Here is a 23536-nt window from a genome sequence, read left to right on the forward strand (position 1 = left end):
ACAGGGCGTGGGGGAGGGGCTGTGCGGGAGGGGGTGGAAGGGGAGGTCTGAGAGGGGGTGAGGGCCAGTTCCTGCGGAGCCCTGTGGGCCAGCGCAGCGAGCGTGGATTTGACCGAGGCTGGCGGAAACCCGCTGTCAGCTAGAGGCCTGGGGGGGGGGGGGGGGAAACCCCAGTGTCAGGAAGGGCTTCTGCGTTCAGGGCAGCTTGCGGGGGAGGGGCACACGCGGAAGGCGCCCGATGATTAACTGAATGAGTACGCGCCCGCCTGGGTCCACGCACGCACGTGCGCCCTGGAATAACAGCTGTTGCACAGGGGGCCCCAGGCCCCGCGGCCAGAGGCCCTGGTTCCAGGCCCAGCAGCCAGGCGCCGTGACCTTGGGCGCATCCCCGCCCCGACTCAGGGCCCGGAACCCTGCGTCCCGGGGGAGGGAGGACGCGCATGGAGGGAAGCGCGCGCGGCAGGCCGCCAGCCGGCGGGTCCCGGGCCGGCCCGCAGCCCGGCGCCGGCGGACTCCACGGGGCGCGGACCCTCGCCGTCCGCAGTGTTTACATTCCCCCTGCGCAGGCCACGCGGCTTTCCCCCGCTCCAGCGCCGCCGACCCCGCCCCCGGCCGCGCGCGCCAGGCCGCCCAGCCCCGCCCCGCGGGTGCGCAGGCCCCGTCCCGCCCGCCCGGGCCCCTCCTGGCCCCGCCCACCCCGCCCCTGCCCCTCCTGGCCCCGCCCACCCCGCCCATTCCCCGCCCCCGTCCCCGCCCATTCCCCCGCCCCCGGCCCCGCCCCTGCGGCCGAGCGCCCCGGCTGGCCTGCGCGGCGGGGCGGGGCCGGGGTGGTGCGGGGCGGGCTCGCGGCCGCGGGCGGGGCGGGGCGGAGCGGAGGGTGGCGGGAGGGCGCGAGGGCGGGCCGGGCCGGTTCCGCGCGCAGGAGTTTTAAATGTCCCGCTCTCGGCCGGGCGCAGGAGCAGCCGGCTCGGCCGCCCGCGCGGTGTAGGGGGCAGGCGCGGATCCGCGCGCGCCTACCGCTTCCCGCCCGGCCGCCGGCGCGTGCCGCCTACCTGCCGCGCAGAGGCTTCGGTGAGGGCCGCCGGGCGCGGGTGCGGCGGCGACGGCTCCCGGGCGCCGGGCCGCCGGGCCGCCGGGTGGGGGTGGGGCGAGGCCGGTCGTCGGGTCCCGGGCGTCAGCGCGGGGTGCCCGGCCCGGCGGCGCGGGGACGGGCCGGGGGAGGGGTGGAGGGGCGGACGGGGGCCGCCGGCCCCGAGGGAGGCGATGGGCCGGCGGGGCTCTCGGGGGGCGTGCGGGCCCCGGCCCGGGTTGGGACCCGGCATCGCGGGCTGCCGGCGGCGCCGCGGGTGACAGGCCACCCGGGCTCATCGGCCATTTTCCCGAGCGGCCGGGAGGCTCCCGCCGCCGCCGCCGCCGCCGCTGCCGCCCGCGCGGGAGGGGGAGGGGTGTCCTGGGCGGCCGCGGTCCCGGCCCCGCCGGCCGCTCACGCCGCTGCCCGCTCCGTGCCCCAGGCCCGAGGTCTGCCCCCGCGCCCCGCGCCATGCCGAGGGAGAGGAGGGAGAGGTGAGTGGCCGGCCGCTGGGGTGCGGCGGGGGGAGGGGCGGGCCGAGGCCGGGGGCCCTCCTGAGCTCGGTGGCACCCTGGCTCTGCAGGGATGCCCAGGAGCGGGACGGCATGAAGGAGGACAGCAGCGCGGATGTCTCTGTTCGCTCCAGGAAAAGAAAGGCAAATGTGGCCGTGGTGAGTACAAAGGGGGCGGGTGGGGAGAGCCCCCGTCTTACCTGGGTGCCTGGCTGGCTCTGCCCACGTGTTTGTTGATGGGGGCTGAGGAGGGCGGTTTGGCAGAAACGGTGCCCAAAGCCTAACGACGCTTCTCCTTCTCTCTCTCTGTGCCTGTCTTTGGGCTGTATGGGGTGTTTCCTTGGGGCGTGGGGTCGTCGTCTGATAGTTTTTGCAGGATCCGGATGAAGAAATTGCCAAAATGGACAAGACCGTGAGGAGCCAGTGCGGCCGTCAGGTAGGTCCCCTTGCCTGGTCCTGGAGGTCCGCTTGCCTCCTGCTGAAGGCCTTGTCTCTAACTGTGGCCACAGTCCATATGGCTGAGCACTGCCTGTCGGTGGGCGCTGACCCCTGCTGTCTGCCAGCTTTGGCATTCCAGAAAGGTCTTGTATTCTTGACTGGCACCCCTGAGATTACAAATATGTGCTGATGTCTGGAAGAACCAGAGTGGACATCAAATAACTCAGTCATCTCCTTTTGCCCTTGAGGAAACAGCCTCAGTGAGAGGAAGGTAACCCAGCGTCCTCTGCAGGCCGGGCGGGGTCCTTCCTGCTCTGCCTCGGTGAACCGGGGAGGGCCCTGACACAGCTCTGTGGGTGACTCTGGTGATCGGAGTCTGTGTGTTCTCCCCCATTCACACCTGGGTTTCTCATGGGGCTTAAAGACCTCTCTTCACCTTCCCACCTGCTTTAGGTCAGGTTTCAAACTTTTTCCCCATTTCTGGAAATTATTCCAGCCCATCCAGAAATTACCTACAGTGATCAGCGCTGTCTGGGGCTTGAGCGGGCCTCACCCAGAGTATTAGTGGAACGTTGTGTGTGATGCTATGTGAGTCTCAATGCATTTTTTTGTTGACTAGACCATTTCTGCTGCTCCTCCTTCATGGAGTTCCCGCCAAATTTCTTGCATGCTCACGATATCATTATAATATCAGACGTTCCTGGCAGAAAAAGCTTGTATTATCTCTCTACCTCCAGAAATGGCTGGAGACTGTAGTTATGGCTCTAGTAGGGGAAGCAGCTTATCTCCAAGCTGGCTGATCAGGCCCTCTGACCCCACCGCAGATGAAAGCTGAGCAGGAGGAGTGTTGGAGCCGAGGGCAGTGGTCCCTCCTAGGGTAGCGGTGGGCAGCACATCGCTTTGCAGGATGCTGGGCAACAGCCTTAGCAGCTGCGTCTGGGAGAGTGAATGGCTTGAGAGCAGTGGGCCACATAGTTTCATTAACAGTTGTCACTGCACGTAAGACCTTAGTAATTGGCATTTCTGGGGAGGTTCCACTGAATGTTGAACAAGGTGTTGATGACTCTCCTTCATTAGAAGAAGATATCTTTCAGTCTAGGTATGGAAATAAGTGCATCCCAAGGCCTTTTCTTCTTTTTTTCTTTTTCTCCCCTTAAAAAAAAAAAACACCAAAAAACTTCAAGCCCAGCAAGTTGATTTTTGTGGGTTTTGTAAAATGGATCTCTCCTCTGAAGTTGAAGATTGTGTACTTTCCCAATGTGCTTTGACTTGAAATTCCTAACTGAGGATCAAGCAAAGCCACCCATGTTGATTTCTTGGAGTTCTAGAGTCGTTTCTGTTCTCAGGGATGACCTGACACAGGGCCGGGGCCCCGTCCCCGACTGCAGAGAGTGGAGAGCTGTGACACAGGAGGAGCCATATCGTTCCCCTCTAGAAGGCGTTTTCATGGCCGTCCAGAGATTCATGACAGCGGTTTCCACACATTTTGTAGAGTAAATAGCTTGAAAATTATCCATCCATTTATAGAGCAGTGTCTTTTGTTATTTCTCTGTGTATACTCATGAAACTAGAATTTTGGAATAACAGAGCAGTTTTACCTATTAATTACACAGAATTTTTCTCTGGAGTTGTTGTGGTTCAGCCGAGTTCGCCAGCCTTGAGCTACTTGTAGCCGTCATGCCAAACTCCATGTTCACTGCTTCATCAAGACCACACGGAACCTTCCATGGTTCTTGCGTCAGGCCTTCCTTAATGAAAAAATACCCTTTTACCTAAAGCCCATTTAACATAGGCATTTTGCTGTTTAACTTTTTGCATGAGACCCAACTTTTTCGTTGAAGTGGAACCCTGGACTTTCTGTTAGTTCCTTCTCGGAACTTAGTGTTGCCTAAGCTACTTCTATTCTTAATTAAAAGCGGCATAAGGAGTCAGGGTGGTTAAAAGTGGTCAAAATTGGTCTCTTGCTGTTATCCCATTCCTTCCTAAAGGCACACTGATCTTGCCTCCTTTGAAACATGGTTTACACTCAAGTTGAAGGCCATGGACGTCATTATTCTGCTTCATACACTGGTTCCTAAAAAGGTCAACCTTAGGGACCGTCTGTCTGCTCGTGGTCTACCTGGTTTGTCTGGGAACTGTGCTGGGAACGGCTCCCAGTTTGTCTGCAAAGGTGTGCTCAGCTATTTCGGTCATCTGGCTGTAGAGGGTGGCACCAACTTCTGCTTTCAAAACGAGAATTCGTTCTTGAATGAAGAGCCACTTTTGTAATGTGACCCTTTTTGGGTCAAGGAAATGCTACCAGCGCGTGTTACTAGGACTAGAAGAGGAGGTGGCCCTTCTGGAACGGCTGTCGGCTGTCGTGGTTAATTTGCATGCCAGTTCTTTGCACGTTGATGGAGGAGAGCTCTTCTCAGGACGCTGACAGTGCTCTGGCTGCCTCTGAAAGTGGCCGCGTGCCGGGACAGCCACCCCGTGCCAGATCTTCCAGGTCGTGCGCCGTCCCAGTCTCCATGTCCAATCATAGGCATCTTGGTGGTCTCCTTGCTTCTCTAGTCAGCATGAGTGATCTCTCTGCTCTTAACAAATGCCAAGACGCGGGGACTTTCACAGGACCCCCACGCTGGGGGCATTGTCACCTGCCAAACCTTCAGCAAAGTCACTATTTTATGTTGTAAAAATCAAGCATAGGCTTCTTTTTAGTGTAGGATGATAACTTTAAAAAGAAAATCTAAATGGCAAAATAACCTTAGTATTTTCCAAATATTGAAAATTGAATAAAATTAAGTATCTGGAATCAGTAAAAAAAACCATATTGTTTTGGTTTTTAATGGTGGTTTGTTCACTTATCAGTTATTGGAGTCTTACTCTGTGCAAGGCGTCGGGGGCGGGACGCAAAGGTCTTCAGGAGTGCCCAGGCTCTGTGTCCACAGACTTCTTAGTGTCACCGGTGACCATGGCTTGATCTGGTTTTAACTGGGCAGATACTTTTATCGTCTTGCGTTAAGGAAAACAAAAGGTCTCCATTATGTAGTATATTTGGCTAGTCCTGCAACCAAAGGACGATGTCACATTTGATGGGTTTTCGTTTTAAAATGGAGAGACTTTAATTATAGATGGCAATCAATTTACATTTTTGAGTTTTTTATACTTGTGAGTGTGGAGTGCTTGTGTAAGTACTTTCATTGGAAATCTTATCTTCTACTGTTAAGGCATTTTAGTAGATTAGTTGTACTTGTTAAAAAACAAACCTCTGAATTGTGACCAAGTCGTGCCACAGTGCAGCTCAGGAGTCCCCGTGCCCCGTCTCACTGAGCCGCCAGTGGGGCTGTGTTCTTTTGGTGACGTAACAGCTGCTGCGCTTTGTCGAGCCTCTTGCGTCCGTTTTGCTGCTCGGTACCTCGTGTGAGAGCGACGATGTGGCAGATGAGAAGCTCCTGGCTTTGTAGTTTCTTAGATACTTACTGCGTAGACTCCTAAGCTGGCGGCAGAAATGAGATGCCAGTTGGAGTCAGGACCGTGGCTTTGTCTCATCCGTACATCTCCATCTTATGTTAGGCCTAGAGGTGACCGTCCACGCTGAAGACTTCTGTTTTACGGGCTGTTCCACAAATCAGTGCATTTGAAAATAGCTGGTTTACATCAAACGTTTAAAAATATGTTTTTCTTCTGCAGTCATGGGACAGTAACGCAGTCTGTGAAAACCCCTGCTCCTTGATTCCCACACCGGACAAAGAAGAGGACGAGCTGGTGTACCCCACCTGTGGGCCTCAGAGCATCGCACCGTCTCGAGCCTCGCCACTGCCCGTGCTGAAGTGAGTGCTGCCATGCGCCCCGCGTCTGCTGCTCCGCGCCCGCTCCCCCAGTGTGGACGCACACCAGGCCCTCTGCGTCTCCTGCTCCATGCCCGCTCCCCCAGTGTGGACACACACCAGGCCCTCTGCGTCTCCTGGTCTGATCCCACTCCCCCAGTGTGGACACACACCACCATGCGCCTCTACATCTCCTGCTCCGTGCCCACTCCCCCAGTGTGGACACACACTGACACCTGTCTTTGCTTTTCCGCTCGGTTTTGTGTTTTTGTAGCTGGGCAAACAGAGAGGAGGTTTGGAAAATCATGTTAAACAAGGAAAAGACGTACTTAAGGGATAAGCACTTCCTGCAGCGGCACCCTCTTCTGCAGCCTAAAATGCGAGCAGTTCTTCTGGACTGGTTAATGGAGGTGAGCCGTCTTCCTGTTAACCGGAAGCATCGACCGTTTCTAGCGTCTTCGGTGCTGTTGTGATCTCCGCGTGCGATTCCACTGACACGCTGTGTCTCTGAAGCTGGTCTGTGACACTGTGGTCTAACTTTTTCGTTTGCATACTTCCTTCAAAGAGTTTTTGAAATCTCTTTACCCCTTGGACACTTTTAAGTTGGCATCTAATTGTTTTCATCACAGTTTAGATAGTTGCAGAGGTTGTATTTTGCAGTAACTGTAAAAATTGCTATTTGGTCTTCGTTGATTAGGCTGCTTCTAAATGTATCCAGTGGAACGAGAACTGTTTGACAGTCGCTGTCACAAGCTTTAGAAATAGCCGAACGAGCTTATTTTAACAGTCAGAAATCATACGTTGTTCCTCTTTAACTCCTTGGAGTCTATTTCTTTTTCCCCACAGAATTTTATCTTAGCAAAATATATGGTGTAAGTCTTATCGATCGCGTCATCACACTGCTCTGCGAGCATTGATCAAAACCACAAGTGTGGCATGCCAGGATGACAGCGGTTCAACAAAAAGCGATGCCGCAAGGCAGTGCGCCTCTTTCTGGGAGGAGCTGGGGGTGACTCAGGTTCCGGACACTGTGAGCTCTCGGTGGAGAAGTGGGGGGCTTCCTTCTGTGGCGTGGAGACCCCTGAGGCTGCTCCGTTTTAGGAAGGAGTACACCTGGAAGCGGGGTGTCTGAGTACCCCCTTAAACCAGCTGTGCGTGCCCCCAGTGGGAGGTCTGCATTCACGGGGGTGTGTGCACCCTGCTGCTGCCCGTCCCAGGCTCAGACCCTGCGGCCACTTCCATCTGTGTGCCTTAGGCAGGCAGGTCACCTAGCGTGGAGGCTTGGCTTTCTCATCTGTAATACTTTCTGGCAATACTTTTCTTGCAGAGTTTGTGTGGATTAGAAATAGTGTATATGCAGTGCACCTTACATAGTAGGCAAGAAAAGATAGCTGTTTTTATCATTTTTAATTTGCTTTTCTTCATCGGCCCCTGAAAACGTCAGCATTTTATGTACTGAATTCTTTGGCAGGCCTGCTTAAAACTACAGGCCTTGCAGTTGCCCGCCACAGACCCGCACGGCGCTGGCCCCTGTGCCCTGGGGAGCGCTGTGTAGCCCCTTGAAGCAGCCCTGCAGCCTCTCGGGTTCTGTTTGATCAGTGCAGTTGATGCCGCATACTCGGAAGGACCGTTTATCTCTGATAGTCAATCAGGAGTCATGTAATAGCTTTGGAAGGAGAGGAAAGAATGGTAACTGTTATGTCTTCAGCGGGACAAGACTGGAGTCCCCAGCTCTCAGGCAGCCTTGTCTGCAGTGAGCTTTCGTTCCTCGGGCCTGGTCCAGCCGAGAAGTCCGTCGGCGAGAAGGATCTGCGTGCCCGACCGTGAGCTGGTGAAATAGGCCCGAGTGTGTTCCTTTGAGAACAGAGGCTCCAGTTTCACTTCTGATCAGATTGTAGTTGTGTTATTTATAAAAACTGGCTGGAAATACGAGTCAACCTAGACTTCAGAAATACTCTTTGGTGATTGATGGAATTTTCTACGAATACACTGTTTGTCGTGTCTCCACCTTTTCTGCTCATTCATTCCATGAATTGCACTTGTGTGGATGTCCCGTTTAGGAACCGCTGTCTCGTATGCATAATCAGACGTTCGATGGTGGTGATGTGCAGAGGTGCAGTGTTTCCTTGGTCCTTTCCGCTCCCACGGGCGCTGTTTCACCATCCTCAGCGGTCCTGTGCGGTGGGCAGGGCAGGAGGGTCCTCATTTTATACGTGGAGATAATCTGATAAACGGGTTTGTCCAAGTGAGAGCCTGAGCCAGAACCTAGACGGCCGAGTCTTTGTGAAATCTTTTTAAAAAGCTTAAAAGAGCTTTTGCCTCTTGTGATGAACAGGCCAACAGTGTTTGGATATGTTGTAATCTTTATATAAATGTGTGTTTCAGCTCTCAAAATTTCGTACTGATATTGCCCCATTATGAAGAAATATGTTAGTTCTTTCCTCGAGTCGTAATGAAACTTATACAAGAGGGTATCATTCTTTGAGAAAATTCATAGTTTTGCGTGAAAATGCTGCGTTTACCATGCTGTGAACATATCTTCCTCCCCTGGCTTCTGGACAGTGATCTTATTAAGATACAGCCTACAGAACACTGACTCTGTCCATCTGAGCCCCAGTTCTGCCCTGTGCCTGTGATCGGGGCCAGGCAAGGTGACCATCCCTGCAGAGAAGCAAAGTTCTCCTTGATTTATTTATCTCGTCCTTCACCAAAACTCATAGCAAGTTTTTGTCTTTCTTTTCCTCAGGTAACTGCTCTGAAACTTACTCACTGTTTTTCAGGTGTGTGAAGTCTATAAGCTTCACAGAGAGACGTTTTACTTGGCACAGGATTTCTTTGATCGATATATGGCAACACAACAAAATGTTGTAAAAACACTTCTACAGCTTATTGGGATTTCATCTTTATTTATTGCTGCCAAACTTGAGGTAAATAATTTTCAAGTATTTGTTATGTAGCACTTGCTGTTTCCTTTTTCTTTTTTGAGGAAGATTTGCCCTGTGCTAACATCTGCTGCCAATCCTCCTCTGGTTTTTTGTTTTTTTTTTTGCTGAGGCAGACTGGCCCTGAGCTAACATCCATGCCCATCTTCCTCTACTTTATATGTGGGACGCCTGCCACAGCATGGCTCGACAAGCGGTGCGTAGGTCCGCACCCAGGATCTGAATTGGTGAACCCCGAGCCGGCAAAGCGGAACGTGTGAACTTAACTGCTCGGCCACTGGGCCGGCCCCAATGCATGTTGTTTCTTGAGCTTCAGTGAGATTAGGGGAAGAGGTCAACTCTTTGTCTATAATACATATTCTAAATTTTTCTAACTTGAGGCCTCCAAAGTTAAGACACATGCAAAAAAGGGTAGAAGTTAACCAAGCAAGAGAGGTAGTGAGTGTATAAAACGCTTAGATTAATGTAGTTACTTTAAGCAAAGAAATTGAACTTTGACCTAAAAGGATTGAAATTTTGGTGTGATTAGAAGGGTGGATGGACCCAACTTTCAAACCTGTTGGTAAATGAATTGAAAAGATGAAAATGTCAAAAACATCCCCAATGAGTAAAGATTTTATGACTTTTTTATTCAACGTATTTATGTATTTATTGTGGGGTGGCTGTTTCATTTCTTTTCACGATTACACCTTTTGAACCACTGGAGCGGCTCCTGTCTATGTCCCATCGGTGTACCCTCTCCCTTTCCTTCCATGCCAACATACTATGAAGAGTAACTTTGGATGTCCATTATCAGTTAAAGCTATTGCAGACTCGTTTTTGCTAGTAACATCTTCCTTTTGTTTCCTTTTAGGAAATCTATCCTCCAAAGTTGCACCAGTTTGCTTATGTTACGGACGGGGCCTGCTCAGGAGCCGAGATTCTCACCATGGAGCTGATCATCATGAAGGTATGTTCCAGGCTGGCTGCTGCTCCTCAGGTGGCACAGTGTCTTCCCCTGCTGAGTGCGGGTGCGCCGGGCGCGCTGTCTTCAGCTGCACACACTGTGGCCTGGAGCACGGCTGCATTTTGAAATCCAGTGGAGGACAGAGGGGAGCAGATATGCCTTTTTCTGCCTTCAACCACTGGTCTGTTTTCTCTGTTCTCCCTTAGGCGCTCAAGTGGCGGCTGAGCCCCCTGACCATTGTGTCCTGGCTGAATGTGTACCTGCAGGTTGCATATCTAAACGACTTGTACGAAGTGCTGCTCCCACAGTACCCCCAGCAGATCTTCATACAGATCGCAGAGGTGAGTGGCTCCGTCTTCTCCGTGGGGTGCCTGCCCCACCGCTAGATTGAGTCACCCTAGGAGCAGGTGGTGGCCGCCATTCCAGTGTTCTGTTCTTCTCCACAGCTTTTAGATCTCTGTGTTCTGGATGTCGGCTGCCTTGAGTTTTCCTATGGTGTGCTCGCTGCTTCTGCCTTGTATCATTTCTCTTCATCTGAATTGATGCAAAGGGTTTCTGGTAGGTCAGCTCTCCGGGGCCTTCACAAGGTGCACAAGACGTGGGAACCGATTGTTGGCCTCAGAGTGAGCCTACAATTGCCTTCACTGCAGGGTACCAGTGGTGCGACATAGAGAAATGTGTCAAGTGGATGGTCCCATTTGCCATGGTGATAAGGGAGACGGGAAGTTCCAAACTGAAGCACTTCCGGGGCGTGCCTGCCGAAGACGCACACAACATCCAGACCCACCTCAACAGCTTGGATTTGCTGGTCAGTGCTGTTTCTTGTTTGCCGTGGGATTCCGCAGACTGCCTGCGTGGCCTCTTCACTGCCCTTCGGGCCGGCTCCAGATAGCCGAGAAAGACTCCAGTTCTCTCGTTCCTTGAAAAAGAAAAATTATGGTCAATAGATGTTGTGTCTAATTATCGTGTAGACCGGAGACTTTTAGATTGTTCTTGGCTATTTTTCCCCCTTCTTCACCTCCATAGGAACAAAGAACTCAGTAAGTGCAGCCCAGAGGATATGTTCTTCCATTTTAATATTCCTCGCTTTTCTTCTTGTCAACAGGACAAAGCCCAAGCAAAGAAAGCCATATTGTCTGAACAAAATAGGATTTCTCCTCCCCCCACGGGGGTCCTCACCCCCCCACAGAGCAGTAAGAAGCAGAGCAGTGGGCAGGGGACGGTGTGACCACAGCCGCATCCTCCACCAAAGACAGTGGTGCGGAAGCGCCTGCGCCAAGCTCTCGCCTGTCTTCGAGCATCAGCTTTTACAGATACTTACGTGGAAGGGCTTTTCTCTTCGGCAGCAGAAGCGTTTCCGTGGACGGCGTCGGACGGGGGAAGTGTTTTTATTGAGTGCGTAGATTTTTTAATGAGTGGGTCAAGGACACCAGCCACCTCCAGATCCCCAGCGGGTGCTCCAGATGCTGCTATGGAGGCTGATGCTTGACTCGATTGACCGTTCACACAAACAGCAAAGGCTTGAAGTTGAGGAGGCCATGGTGCTGGTGGGTGCTGGTGGTTGGGTGTTCTGGGTTGTGTCGTTTTAAGTGGAGCAGGTGGCTGTGACGTCATGATGCGGAGCCCGCGATCAGCTGTGCTGGTGCCTGCCCTTTCACACTATCAGTTGACTACGTACAACGCCTTTTATGAACTATTGTTTGTAAGTGCTGCTACGTCTATCCGTTTTTTAATAAAGATAACACTGTCTTTGAGACAGCTGGTTTTATGAGCTGTGTCTGGTATTTAAGGTAGAAGTCAGCTTTGAAAGTGGCTATCTCAAGCTCTCTTTTTTAACTCCATGCTTTTTGAAGCTCAACCCTTTCAAGCAAGTACATTTAAAAAAAACTTTGGAAATGAGCTTCAGGTGCGTCCTTGCATGCCTCCTGAGGGCCCCTGAGCTGGGAATGAGGCTTTGTTTGGCATTTCTCCCACAATGCCCTGCACAGTGGCCACTCAGTTCGGGCTCCCTGGCTGGCGATGGCAGTGGTGGTGAACTCACGTCTGCATCCAAGAGGATTTTTAGGTAGAATTTCTTTCTGAGGACAGGTCAAAGGTCATAAAAAACTCTGTAATTAATGTTAATATTCTTTTCATCCTTACCCCAATTTTTTTTTTTTTTTAAAGATTGGCACCTGGGCTAACAACTGTTGCCAATCTTTTTTTTCTGCTTTATCTCCCCACACACCCCCCCGTACATAGTTGTATATCTTAGTTGCAGGTCCTTCTAGTTGTGGGATGTGGGACGCTGCCTCAACGTGGCCTGACGAGCGGTGCCACGTCCACGCCCAGGATCCGAACCCTGGGCCGCTGCAGCGGAGCGCACGAACTTAACCACTCGGCCACGGAGCCGGCCCCAATCCTTACCCAAATCTTAACCTGAAGATTTTTGTTTGGAGAACTTGTTAACATAGCGTGGCAGCCTAAAACTATACTTGGAAGAAGAAAATGTGAAGTATACGTAGCTCAAGGCCGTGATGCCGGTACACGGTCTGTTCCCTGACCCTTGATGGAATCCCAGGTGCCTTCCTAGTGGAGGAGGTCACTAGCCACTTGAAGGCTGCGTGTGTACAGTTCATCTCGCATTGTGTTGAGCATCCTCGAGGTGGCGGCCTTGTTAAATCTTCCGTTTCACTTTCTCACGATGCTCTGGCCTGTGTATGGGTTCATAAGATGGAGGGTCAATGAGCAAATAAATACCACTTATTTTCAGCTTGATATTTTACCGTGTTTTGCAAAATCTGAAGCAGGAAGAAAAACAGCCATTTGACATCTGTACCATATGTATATCAAGTTGGAGAGAGACCCTACTTTTTCACATTGTGGCATTACAGTTCTGGCAAGTTTTAATACGCTTTCCCTAATCAATACATTATAGAGCCACATGTGATGGTGTTTAATCAGATGGTGCTCCTAGCGTCTCAGGAAGAGATGCTCTTGCTCTACAATGCGGTGAATTTTATTTGTTTATTTTTTTAATTTATTTTTGAGGAAATTAGCCCTGAGCTAACTGCTGCCAATCCTCCCCTTTTTGCTGAGGAAGACTGGCCCTGAGCTAACATCCGTGCCCATCTTCCTCCACTTTATATGTGGGACACCTACCACAGCATGGCTTGCCAAGCTGTGCCATGTCCGCACCCGGGATCCGAACCGGCGAACCCCGGGCCGCCGAAGTGGAACGTGCACACTTAACTGCTGCACTACCAGCCCTGCCCCTATGCAGTGAATTTTAAATGGCGATCATTTGCAAGTGACTTGTTGGAAAAATCCTAAAAAGCGGTTAGTCTACATTTGGCATTTTCTATGCAAAAATATGGCACTGAAACATTTCTATTTTCAAAGTCGTATTATAAGTTTGAGAGCTTGATAAATGTGGGGTAACACTGGTCTGAAAGCATGTTGGGGGTAGATGCTAATTTGTGGGTTGTTTGGCAAGCCATGCTGGAGCAGAGTGTTATGACCATGCTGAAGTGAGCGCCTCTCTGTAAAATCGCGGGCTGCTTGCCACAGGCGGCTCCTATCATCTGCACTCATGGGAAGGAGCAGTCCCGGTGGGTCACTGGAGTCCACGGTGATCAGTATTTTCTGTGGCTCAGCCAGAAACCCTAAGAGCTTGTCCTAGCAAGGACAAGCAAGCTTCCCTTCTTAAGGGAGCTTCCCCATCTACCAGCAGTGGGTACATCAGTGGCCCCTCGCTGTGTACCCATTTGCCAAGGCATTTTTGTTCTCAATTCAGCTAAGACCAGCTGAGGCCGGGTAATACCAAACAGGCACCAGGGGTGAGGATGGCAGCTGTGGTCCACCTGGAGGAACAAACGCTCTGAGGCAGAGATGCGTCAGCCGGAAGGACGGCGGAGGGAGGGGATGTGCGCCCTTACTCTAACTTCTTGCGTCGGAGGTGCAGAAACAGTACCTCATCGAGCAACCCTGAAGGCTGACGGGATTGTGGTCGAGCACACCACATCCTCCTGTCACACCCAGCTCACCCTTCACTTGTGGGACCTCACCAGAGTTGCTCTGGTGTCCCTGTCCCCATGCCTGAGGAAGAACACTGGTCTTCAGTGGTGGTGCAGAGGGTTTTCTGACGCCGTCTTCCTCGTGTGGAACTTGGACGCCTTATTGTTTGTGGAGGCCGTTTCATGCCAAGTGGATGATAAACAAAGCTGGGGTTCACGCTGCCTTTAGCTCCTGAGGCAGAGAAGTAATGCTGGGGAGCCCTCTCAGACCCGGAGCGCAGCGCGAGACACGTCTAGGCTCTAGCTCAGACACAAACGGGATTGGAGCTTATTCGGGCCAAATCAGGCTCCAGCTCAGAGCCGGGATGGAAGAGAAATCAAATCCGCTCGTGTCTAGTCACATTTACCCAGCCGTGCGTGTTCCTACCACACATTCAACATTTTGAAATTCAAATCACATTTATACCTTGGACATTGTTGGAAGACTATTTTTATCCCTGCTGTAATCATCTAATTTGCTGATTACAGGTCTCAAATTGCCACAGAGAACTCAATTTTTGAAAGAATTGTCCTGTTTGATCAAATATGTTATTCAAGCGATGCAGTCATTTGTTCCACAAGGTTACCTGCCAGGCAGAGCTAACCAGGAGTAATAGCGTTAGAAGCCTATACTTAACATCAAGCATGAGCTAATCCGCCTGTGACAACGGGGTCTTAAATATAATTTGCGGCTGATACTTCAGTTCCTGCACTGACAGACAATTGCATTTTGTACTCAGTGGGCATAGATTTTTCCTACCTCGTCCCAATTCCAAATTTAACTCCGAAAGACTCCTATGTGCTCAGTTTCACAAGCTTACCAGGTACTGTTTCCTGGGAGCCTCAGACACGCGGGCAACGCTATCCTTTCTTGAATAAATGCCCCCCGCCCCACCTTTAAACCATCATCCTGATCAATACCAACACCAAAAATAGTGTAGCGTCTGACTGGGCAGCGAGGTTCAAGTCTGATGCTGGCTCCCCTGGCACGATGCATGAGATGCCCTCACTCTCGGGCCCCTACCGTGTGCCGGGCACTGCAAGTCCCGGAGAGAAAAGCACAGGGTGTAGCTGGAGGGCTCAGGCGAGCCCAGCGGGGAGGTGGCCAGCTGGATGCCGGCAGGGCAGCAGTGGGAACAGGCCAGTGAGAGGAGGAGCAGCACTTCTGCTCGGGGGGCTGTCAAGTCCTCCCCAGCAGCCAGCCAAGGGTGGTCACAGATGGGGTGGAGGAAGGAGGGAGATGAGGCAGAAGAGGTGAAGAACCACATCACAAAGGGCTTCTGCATGTCGACGTTGCAGGTGGCAGGGAGCCAGTGTTTATGCCTTTGGAGGCAGAGGTTAAGGAAACAAGCCCAGAGCTGTGACTCCTGGAGCAGCAGGAGAATGACTGTGCAGTACCTGGGGGCAGGAAGGAAGGCGCCTGGGCATCGACGGTCACTTCTGAGCGGCCCCGCCTGAGCGCCTGCCCCCATCGCTCCTCAGGCCACAGCGATTTCTGCCCCTGCACCTCCGTCTGGCCACCCTGCTGCAGCCAGGCCCGCCCGCAGCTCTCCTCCTGCAGGAGACCGTCCTGTCTTTGGCCTGCACTGAGGTCATTTCTTCGTGGGCTCCAGAGGCAGTTACCTGGAGCTGGGACCGGCTCTGCCACTTCCCAGTGTCCTGCTCCGCCTCTGCAAGCCTAGCGATTCTCCGCTGTGGAATGGGGATGATAACAGCAGTTTTTACCCCATAAAATTCAGGGGGACAAAATGGGTAACATATTTAAAAATTAGCATAGTGCCTGCACATTAAAAAGAAACAATAAATGATGGGGGCCATCGCTATTATTGCCGCTGCTGCTGGTGACACTAAGGCTGTCCTGTGAGCATTTAGAATGGAGGGCATGTCCTCGCCCCAGCAGGCCGAGGCCCTGGCGGGGAGGCTGAGGGCAGGGCTTCCTGCGTGTCCACACAGTCCAGAGCAGTAGAGGCCCCGGGGACACGTGGCACCTGCTTGGGGCTGCCCTTAGAGTCTCCTCCCCCTCGGCCTGCCCCTCGCCGTCCTCAGGATTCAGCCCCATCTCTCTCCTCCCCTTCCTGGGCAGCCTCCTTGGAAGTGTCATATACACCTCCTGTGCCTCCTCTTTCAGGGGCTTCTGTCCCCACGAACCACACACTGCCCTTGCCAAAGCCGCTCAAGATGGCCACATGGCAACCTGACTGCTCCCTTTAGCCTCCATCCCACCGGGGCATCTCCGTGCCACACACAGCGCTGTTCACCTCGCTTCCCTCCAGAAACTCTCACCTCTCTTGACTTTTCCCCTCGACGCCCCCTCCTCCCCCGCCACAGACCAGGTATCATTCCTCCCAGGACCCTTCTCTGCTCAGCGTGAGGTCCCACCACACATCCCCAGCACAGCCAGGCTTGCCCTGGCTTCACACCTGCAGAACCACCCGCCTGAGGCCTCCTCCACCCGGGCTTCTCTTCACGGCAACACGCACTTCATCTTGTAGGGAAATTCCTCATTTCTCCTTCCCTTGTTAACACTCTTAGGAAAAATGGGAACCAGCAATACACAATGAACATATGGAAACCACTCAATTCACGGGTCATCAGGGAAATACAGTGAGATCAGGTCACACCCACCAGACTGGCAAAAAATTTTAAGTGCAGAAAATAATACAATGACTATCTGTGGACCTGTCACCCAGATTTGCAAATTGGCTTCACATAATTTTTTTTTTTAAGGATTACAATATTATAGACACAGTTGAAGGCCCCCTCGTCTCCCTCCCTAGTCCCACGGTCTTTCTTCCTCCTTAGAGGAAACCACCACCTTGAGGTCAGTGTGGATGATTCCCAAACACATTCCTAGACTTTTATCATTTACATTTGGATAGATAAGCAATAGATTTACAGAAAACAGTGCTTTGGATGTTTTAAAAATTCACATAAATGGAATCAAACCTTACATATCATAATACCACTTCCTATTTTCTTTTGACGTTATTTTCAAGATTTGCCCACGTTGATACCCGTAGGGTTGGGTTTATCCATTTTTAACTGTGGTACATTTTTCTCTTGTGTGAATATGCCACAGTATATATATTCCCCCCCATGGGGGTCCAAAGTAGGTTTGCAATTTTATCACCATCACAAACAATGCTGCAATCAACTTCTTAAGCACACGTGTGCCACGTGTGTGAATTCCCCCAGGGCTCATTCCCAGTCACGGAACTGCTATGTCCAAGAGCACGTGCTTTTGCAACTTTGCTGGACGCGGTCAGCTAAGCTAACTGATGCCCCCAGCTGGGGAGTGTGAGGGTCCGCCCTCCCGAGGTGCTCCAGCACTTGGTCGCACTGTCTTTTCCTCCCATTAAAACTGCTATTATTTAACTTTATTGGGTTTTCTCTGATGACAGAAGTGTAGCATGTTTATTAAAATAAGTTAGAATACTATGAACACGTATGACATAAAAAGCGAAAATCCCCCAGAGATGCCGTTCTTAACGGTCTTGGTGTTAAAACAGTGTACGTGGCTCTAGAATTTTTTCTACGCATCCACCAACACATGAATAAATCAAAATATTTGCTGTTTTTCTACAGGGCTATTTCATCCCATTGTAGCATCTCTAAGTAGCTTAAAACACACACGCACACACAAACTCATTCCCTCGCTGCTTCTACTTTTCAGTGAGTGCCTGCCAATCAACACTTCATTGCTCAGCACATCATCTCAGGGCCTGGCTCACAGTAGGGCGCACTGAATACCCGCTCCGTGAACGGGCTCTGCTCCGGGGTAGACGGGCTTATTCTTACATGTGTGGTCACTGTCAAGTCTCTTATTTTTCCATGCCCAGAAGAATATAGGGGATCATCTACTTGCAAAAGTGCAAAATTAAGATCTAAAAGCGAGACATTAACAAGAATGAGTCAGGCCCTGTCTCTCTTTTAGTGCTTTTCTGAGCAAAGGAGCCACACACCACTGAATTCCAATTCGGGGAAGGGCTGCAAGGGTGAGGTGTCTCCCAACAGCCCGGGCTCCAAGGCCGCACCAGAGAGTATTCCCCCAGGACTGTGAGGAACCAGCCTAGCGGCGCCAGCTCTTCCATAAAAGAAAACAAAATCCAAAGTTAGTATATGTCAGCAGTCACAGCCCGAGTCATCCAGAAAGTTCTGTGTCCCTCTTGCTAAGCAGCTGACCAAGCTGTCTCTGGTTACAGACAAGTCATGAGCATGCAGTCTGTGTGAGAGGATGGCCCAGCCGCAGCGCTGCCCTGATGTTCTGGGTCCTCGCCCCTCCCCGAGACGGGCATGTCAGTGCCGGGCGAAGGAGAGGCTGCACCCTGGGGCTGCAGGTCTCCTGCTACCATGGGGTTTTGTTGTGTTGGGGTGAGCTGGCACACAGATGTGGCTCCCAGCTCCGGGTGGCCGGTGGCAGGGCCCCGTCTGCAGAGACCCAGCGTCCCCCGACTCCCACCCGGTACCGGCACCACCAGCTGGCCGGCGCTGCCGATCTTCATCCCGGCGCTGCCCGTCTCCTCGGGAACACAACTAGCTCTTGTACCCGACTCTACCAAAAGTAGGAAACCAGTATAGATCAAGAAAGTGAAAGGCATCAGGAAAAGTGGCAGAGTGAGCACACTTCTTCCCGGAGTGCAGAAAGTTTGCACACGGTGAACACGAAGGACAGTCTCAGTGCCACAGACATGTGACTGCCTGCCTCCCACGGGCGTCGGAGTCTCAGATTCCCAGACTAGTGGGGAGTCTCGGCCAGCGCCCCAAGCTCTGTGGGGCTTTCAGCTCATCCCTTACCTACTCTGAGCCTCACTTTCCTCATCTGCCTGGGGTGGGGAGGCCTCAGCATGCTCCCTCGGCGGGTACCAGGCTGAAGCCCAGCCTCCAGGGGGTGGAGAGTTGCTCTCTGTCTCTCTTCAACTCAGTCCTCCAGGTGGTGATGACAGACCGAGCTCTGGTGTTTTTGGGTTTGCAGTCACACTGTAGGGAGCACACCTGCTTCCTGCCATGCAAAGGAGGTCTCGTTTCTCTAGATGTCGGCAGGGATCGGGGCAAGGGCGGCGGGGGCAGGGCAGAAGTCAGGCGGGCGAGCAGGTGGGCTGGACGCCTGCCAGGGGCTGAGAGCTGCCCCACCGCCACCTGGTCCTCCAGGCCTCCTGGTGACCCTCAGGGTGTCCGTTGACCTTCAGCCCAACCAGGGCACGTCAAGACCAGAGTTGGGACAGGTGTGATTCCAGAGCTGCTGCCTGCTGGGTGGCCCTGGACGTGGTCCTGGGTGGGACGGACCTTGGCCACCCTGGGAAGCCTCAGTCTTGGGGCGGGCTCCGTTCTTCCTTGAATGGAAGCCTGCCTGCCCTGCGCTGCTGGGTAACCTTCTCTCTTATTCTGCCCTGTGATGGAGAAAATTGAGGCATCTGAAGACAACCTGCCACAGACAAATGAGCTTCTAGATCTCAGGAGTGATGTTCCACGCTATTCATTTTAGTCCTGTCCAGGGTGGCCGGGAGATGCCCATCTGTGGGTGAGACAGATGCAGATGCCCACACAGACTTCACAGGAAGCACAAAGGGCAGGCAGGGCGGGTTCTACTAATTATATTTCTTTTATCCTCGTAACAATGGCATGTCAGTAATCTACATTGAATGTGCCCAACTGATGCTAATGATTTCATCCTTTTGTTTCTGCTTAAAAACAAAGGTCTGTCTGCCTGAGCTCGTCAGCCCCAGAGTGAGCCTGGAGCCCAGCAAGGCCCTGGAAGCCATCTGGACCCGCCCTCTGCCATTTTTGTACCCTGGCGATGCCAACACAGTCCAGCCTGGCAGGGGCCATTTGCTGTGTCCCCAGGCCCTGGCCCCACCCTTCTCCATTGTGCTTTGCCCTAATCCCTGGTAAGGTGCTCAGACATGGGTAAAGAGTCCTCTGGGTGGAGTGACAGGCAGAGGGTGTGTTTGCAGAAGTTCTTCAGAACGAAGGACCCCTCTTGATGCACCCCAAATCATAATCCTCACCTAAAGATTCTTTCCGAAGAAAGAAAAAAAATAATAGGTTATGGGTTGCTTTCTTCCCACAATCCCTGTCTATTATTATTGGATTTCATTTTCATTATTCGGCATAAGTTAGAAGAGGGTGTGTGTTGGCACACAGCGATGACTGAGAGTCACAAAACATCTGCCCGCATCTGTCGTCGTCCTGTCACCCCGGAACCCAGAAGGAGTTGTCGGAATGGCATCAAAGAGGTTCCTAACTGACATGTGCTAAATGTCAGTGTTCTTCCCTCCTCCTCCTCCCCGGTGCCGCCTCGTAATGGGCCGCTTCACATCTGGTCCGGGAGAGGGGCCCCGGGAGAACATCCAGATGATAAATGATGTTTCCTGTTACAAATGAGGGAGACGCACGTGCACACCCAACACCAACCACGCTGCTGCTCGACCATGCTGCTGTTTGAGCAAACCATTAGCAGGGGATGTGTGGGTTGGCGCATGAGCCACGGGCAGCCATTAGTTAAAATGAGAGTCCCACGCAGAACTCTCACCTGGAACAGCCGAGAAAGGGCTTTCAGAATGCGGTTCGGACAATCCTGCTCCCACCTCACACTGACATGTGCCCCCCCCCGCCCGCTGCAAAGTAGCCCTGGTTTATGGGAAGATCCTAGAGGGGGTCCCAAAGCGGCCATCTCCACCTGTGGCTCAGACAGGGCAGTTGTGGAACTTCCATGCAGAGGGCTTGAGGGGGACCTCCAGCTGACAGAGGGGCCATGGGCATCTCCCACGGGTGGATCTGCAACTGCACGTTACTGAGGTTGTTTGGGAGGGACCGATGGCAACCACGGAGCGGGTCAGAGCTGCTCCCACTGCCGTGCTCTGGCACTGCCAACCTCCTCTTCCCACCTGGCTGTCTACCCTCCAGACCTCCTCTTCCCAGGCAGTGGGGGCCGATTTGCACAGCTGGTGGTCCAGGCCCCTCTGGCACCCTGGTGGACCGGTGCTGAGAGGACTGGAGCTGATGGGTTGGCAATGCCCTGGTGGAAGGCCCCACGTGCTCACTCAGCCTGAACAGCTGCTGGGCCCTGGCACACTCTGCTGCTATAAAAACATCAGCCCTGCCGCCCCAGCTCCTGGAGAAAGCCAGTGCGACAGCCTGCACAGTGATCCTACATTTGAATTTCATCTACAAATCCTGGCTCCAGACGAGCGCAAACCTGCACAGATGGCCCCACGCACCAAAACGTAAAAATAACAAAGCTCGTGGTTCCCGGCCTCCCTTTTTCTCTGGGCAGATGTGCCGCTGCACTTTGTGGGAGGCACACAGCCCACTCCTCCTGCCCATTCTCACTCTCCCCTTCTGGCGCGCTGCTGGGGAGCAGACAGAGCCCCTCAGGGTGTATTCTCGGCAGTGTTTCTGGGGTGCCCAGGCCTTTGGAGTGGATGGCGGGGGCACAGTCCACAGGGGGAGTTACAGTGAAAAGTCATCCCTCACTCAACTCCCCAAGACTGGCCACTGTCTTCCATGAGGTGGTCCAGGGAGAGGGTTGAGAGGTTGGAGCAAGGCCTCAGGCAAGATAATCAGTGGAAGTGGGGCCAAGAGGCTGCCATGCATGTCAAGGGCAAGGTGGCAGATGGGAGAGAGGAAGCTCTGGGGGCTCCTGATTTTTTGGAACCCCTCAAACCCCAACCAGCCACAGGAGCGTCAATGACCCATTAATTCTTTCCATCAATGTTTGCTGAGAGTCTCTGGGCCAGGCCCCGTGCATGCAGTTATAGACATGACAGACCTGGAGAGCACAGGCCCAGAGAAGAGGCAATCAAGGCCATCTGTGGGCTGGGTGGCCACAGACTTACTGGTCAGAAAGGCTAGAGCAGGCAGGAGTCCCCTGCCAGAGACACTATGAGAGACACTGTTAGGCCAGACCCACCTCTGATGAGCCATGTGGCCTCGAGGGCCCAGGTCTCATTCTTTTCATCCAGAAATGACTATGATCTTTGCTCCACCAGAGAGTCAGATGAGATAAAAATGTCCAGTTGCAAGTGAAATACAACTCAAACTGCCAGGAGAAAAGAGGAATTCATGGATTCATACATCTGAATAGCCCAGGGGCATATCTAGCCTCAGGTATGGCTGGATCTGGGTGTTTGTGTGCCGTCCTCAGGAATGTGTCTCTCTCCCTTGCTCAGTTCTGCTTTGTTCTGTGCTGCCCTTGTCCTCCATGAGGCATCTGCCAGTATCTCCAGGCTAATATTCCTACCAGCCAGCATTTCCTTCCCAGAATCTCTAGTCAAAGTCCTGGGGATGATTCTCATTGGTCCAGTGTGGGTCACATGTCCATCCTTCTCTAGTCACTGCGGCCAGGCCCCATCTGAACTACCTGGCTCCACAGAGAAGGCGAAGGGATGCTGGTGTGGAGAAAGCAGCAAATACAGAAACAAACACCACCACCAACAATCCTTCGAAACAATGACTGACAGCAAAGCTGTGCGAGTGCTCTGAAGCAGCCGCATAAATCTGCTCCCAGCAACAGGGTTCTTGCTGCGGGTGTGTGGTCACTGTCACTCATCCCTCAGCATCCCTGACTCCACAGTGCTGGCCTCTGTTCCAGGCCCAGATGCAGGGAAGTTTCCGGACCCCTCACCCTGAGGTCTGCCTCAGCCCCGAATCCCCCAGTTTCCCTCTCTGGTGTCTCCCAGGTCTCCCTGTGTTTCGCTTCTCTCTGCCTCTTCCTTAGCCCAGCACCTTCGATCCCGCAGCCTGGCCTGGAAGACAAAGACAGAGATCAGGACGGTCCTTACCAGCCCCAGCCCCAGGCCTGGGCCTCTCATGCACTAAGCCTCCGTGTGCCACCCCGAAGGCCACTCTGAGAAGACTTACCCTCCTTAGCAGAACAGTGTGCCAAGTCCAACATCACACTGCAGTTAGGGGGGCTCGGGACAGGGGCAGCCCAGCAGGTGTGGCGTTGGTCCCGGGATGGAAGTGGGGACAAGGAAGTGCATTATCAGACAGCGACATGCTGAGGCTCACCAGCAGATAAATGAGCCGGAAGGAGGCAATTAGGAGGGCTCAGCTTCGGGGCCACCACACAGGCCTGCGTCACTGTCCCGATGTGTCTCAGTGAACTCGTCAGAGCGAGTCGCTGTTTGAAGGTGCCCACAGAGAAACCTCCATAAAGTAGATCCAGAGGGAAGAACTGGCGTCAGGGGTTGGTACTGGGTTCAAACAGCAGGAGAGCACAGCTCCCAGCCCCAGTATGAGCGCTCCCCAACAGTGTGCACGGCTCCGCTGCGAAAACTTCAGTCACCTAATTCTCCCACAACCCCATTTTAGAGATGTGTGTGTGTCTAGGGGCTGGCTTCAGGGTCTGTTGCTACACTGCATGAGAAGTCCGGGCAGCTCATATGAACCCCCAAACCCAACCGAGGGTATGGGCCCAGGTATCCGCTCTGGGCGACTGCCGGCCCCAGGGCGCCCCAGGCCGCATGGGCCTGGAAAGAGCGTTCATTATCTCCTCGGGCCGGGCAGCTCGGGTCCTGTGCGCGGGACACGCTCTTCCTAGGAATCCTGAGCACGCTTGCTCTACCCTCCCAGGCCACCGCCAGTCCGGCTGACAGTGCCAGCCCCAGGCGGCCGCCAACTCCGCGTGTAGCGCCTCCTAGTCACGAGGCGCGGACCGAGGAGGAGGAAGAGGTGGAGGAAACGGAGGAGGAAGAGGAGGAGAGAGGACAGAGGGCGGCCTGGGTAGAAGTCGGCTCCGAGAAGAAGCCCGCGAGCGGCCTGGGTGCCGCTCGCTACAGAGGGCGC

The 23536-nt window shown here is 53.2% G+C and overlaps 1 protein-coding gene across 1 annotated transcript; it reads left to right on the plus strand.

Moving 5' to 3' along the window:
* The first annotated feature begins 879 nt into the window (after positions 1-879).
* Positions 880-12472, plus strand: CCNE1 (cyclin E1). Its single transcript, XM_044759683.2, has 12 exons — positions 880-1071; positions 1512-1563; positions 1653-1740; positions 1949-2017; positions 5692-5831; positions 6103-6238; positions 8609-8755; positions 9624-9719; positions 9923-10057; positions 10163-10274; positions 10367-10524; positions 10822-12472. The coding sequence occupies exons 2-12, from the start codon at positions 1541-1543 to the stop codon at positions 10942-10944; spliced, it is 1227 nt and encodes a 408-aa protein (XP_044615618.2). The 5' UTR covers positions 880-1071; positions 1512-1540; the 3' UTR covers positions 10945-12472.
* The last annotated feature ends 11064 nt before the right edge of the window (positions 12473-23536 follow it).

The sequence above is a fragment of the Equus asinus genome, chromosome 26 (genome assembly GCF_041296235.1).
Source record: "Equus asinus isolate D_3611 breed Donkey chromosome 26, EquAss-T2T_v2, whole genome shotgun sequence".
Lineage (NCBI taxonomy): Eukaryota > Metazoa > Chordata > Mammalia > Perissodactyla > Equidae > Equus > Equus asinus.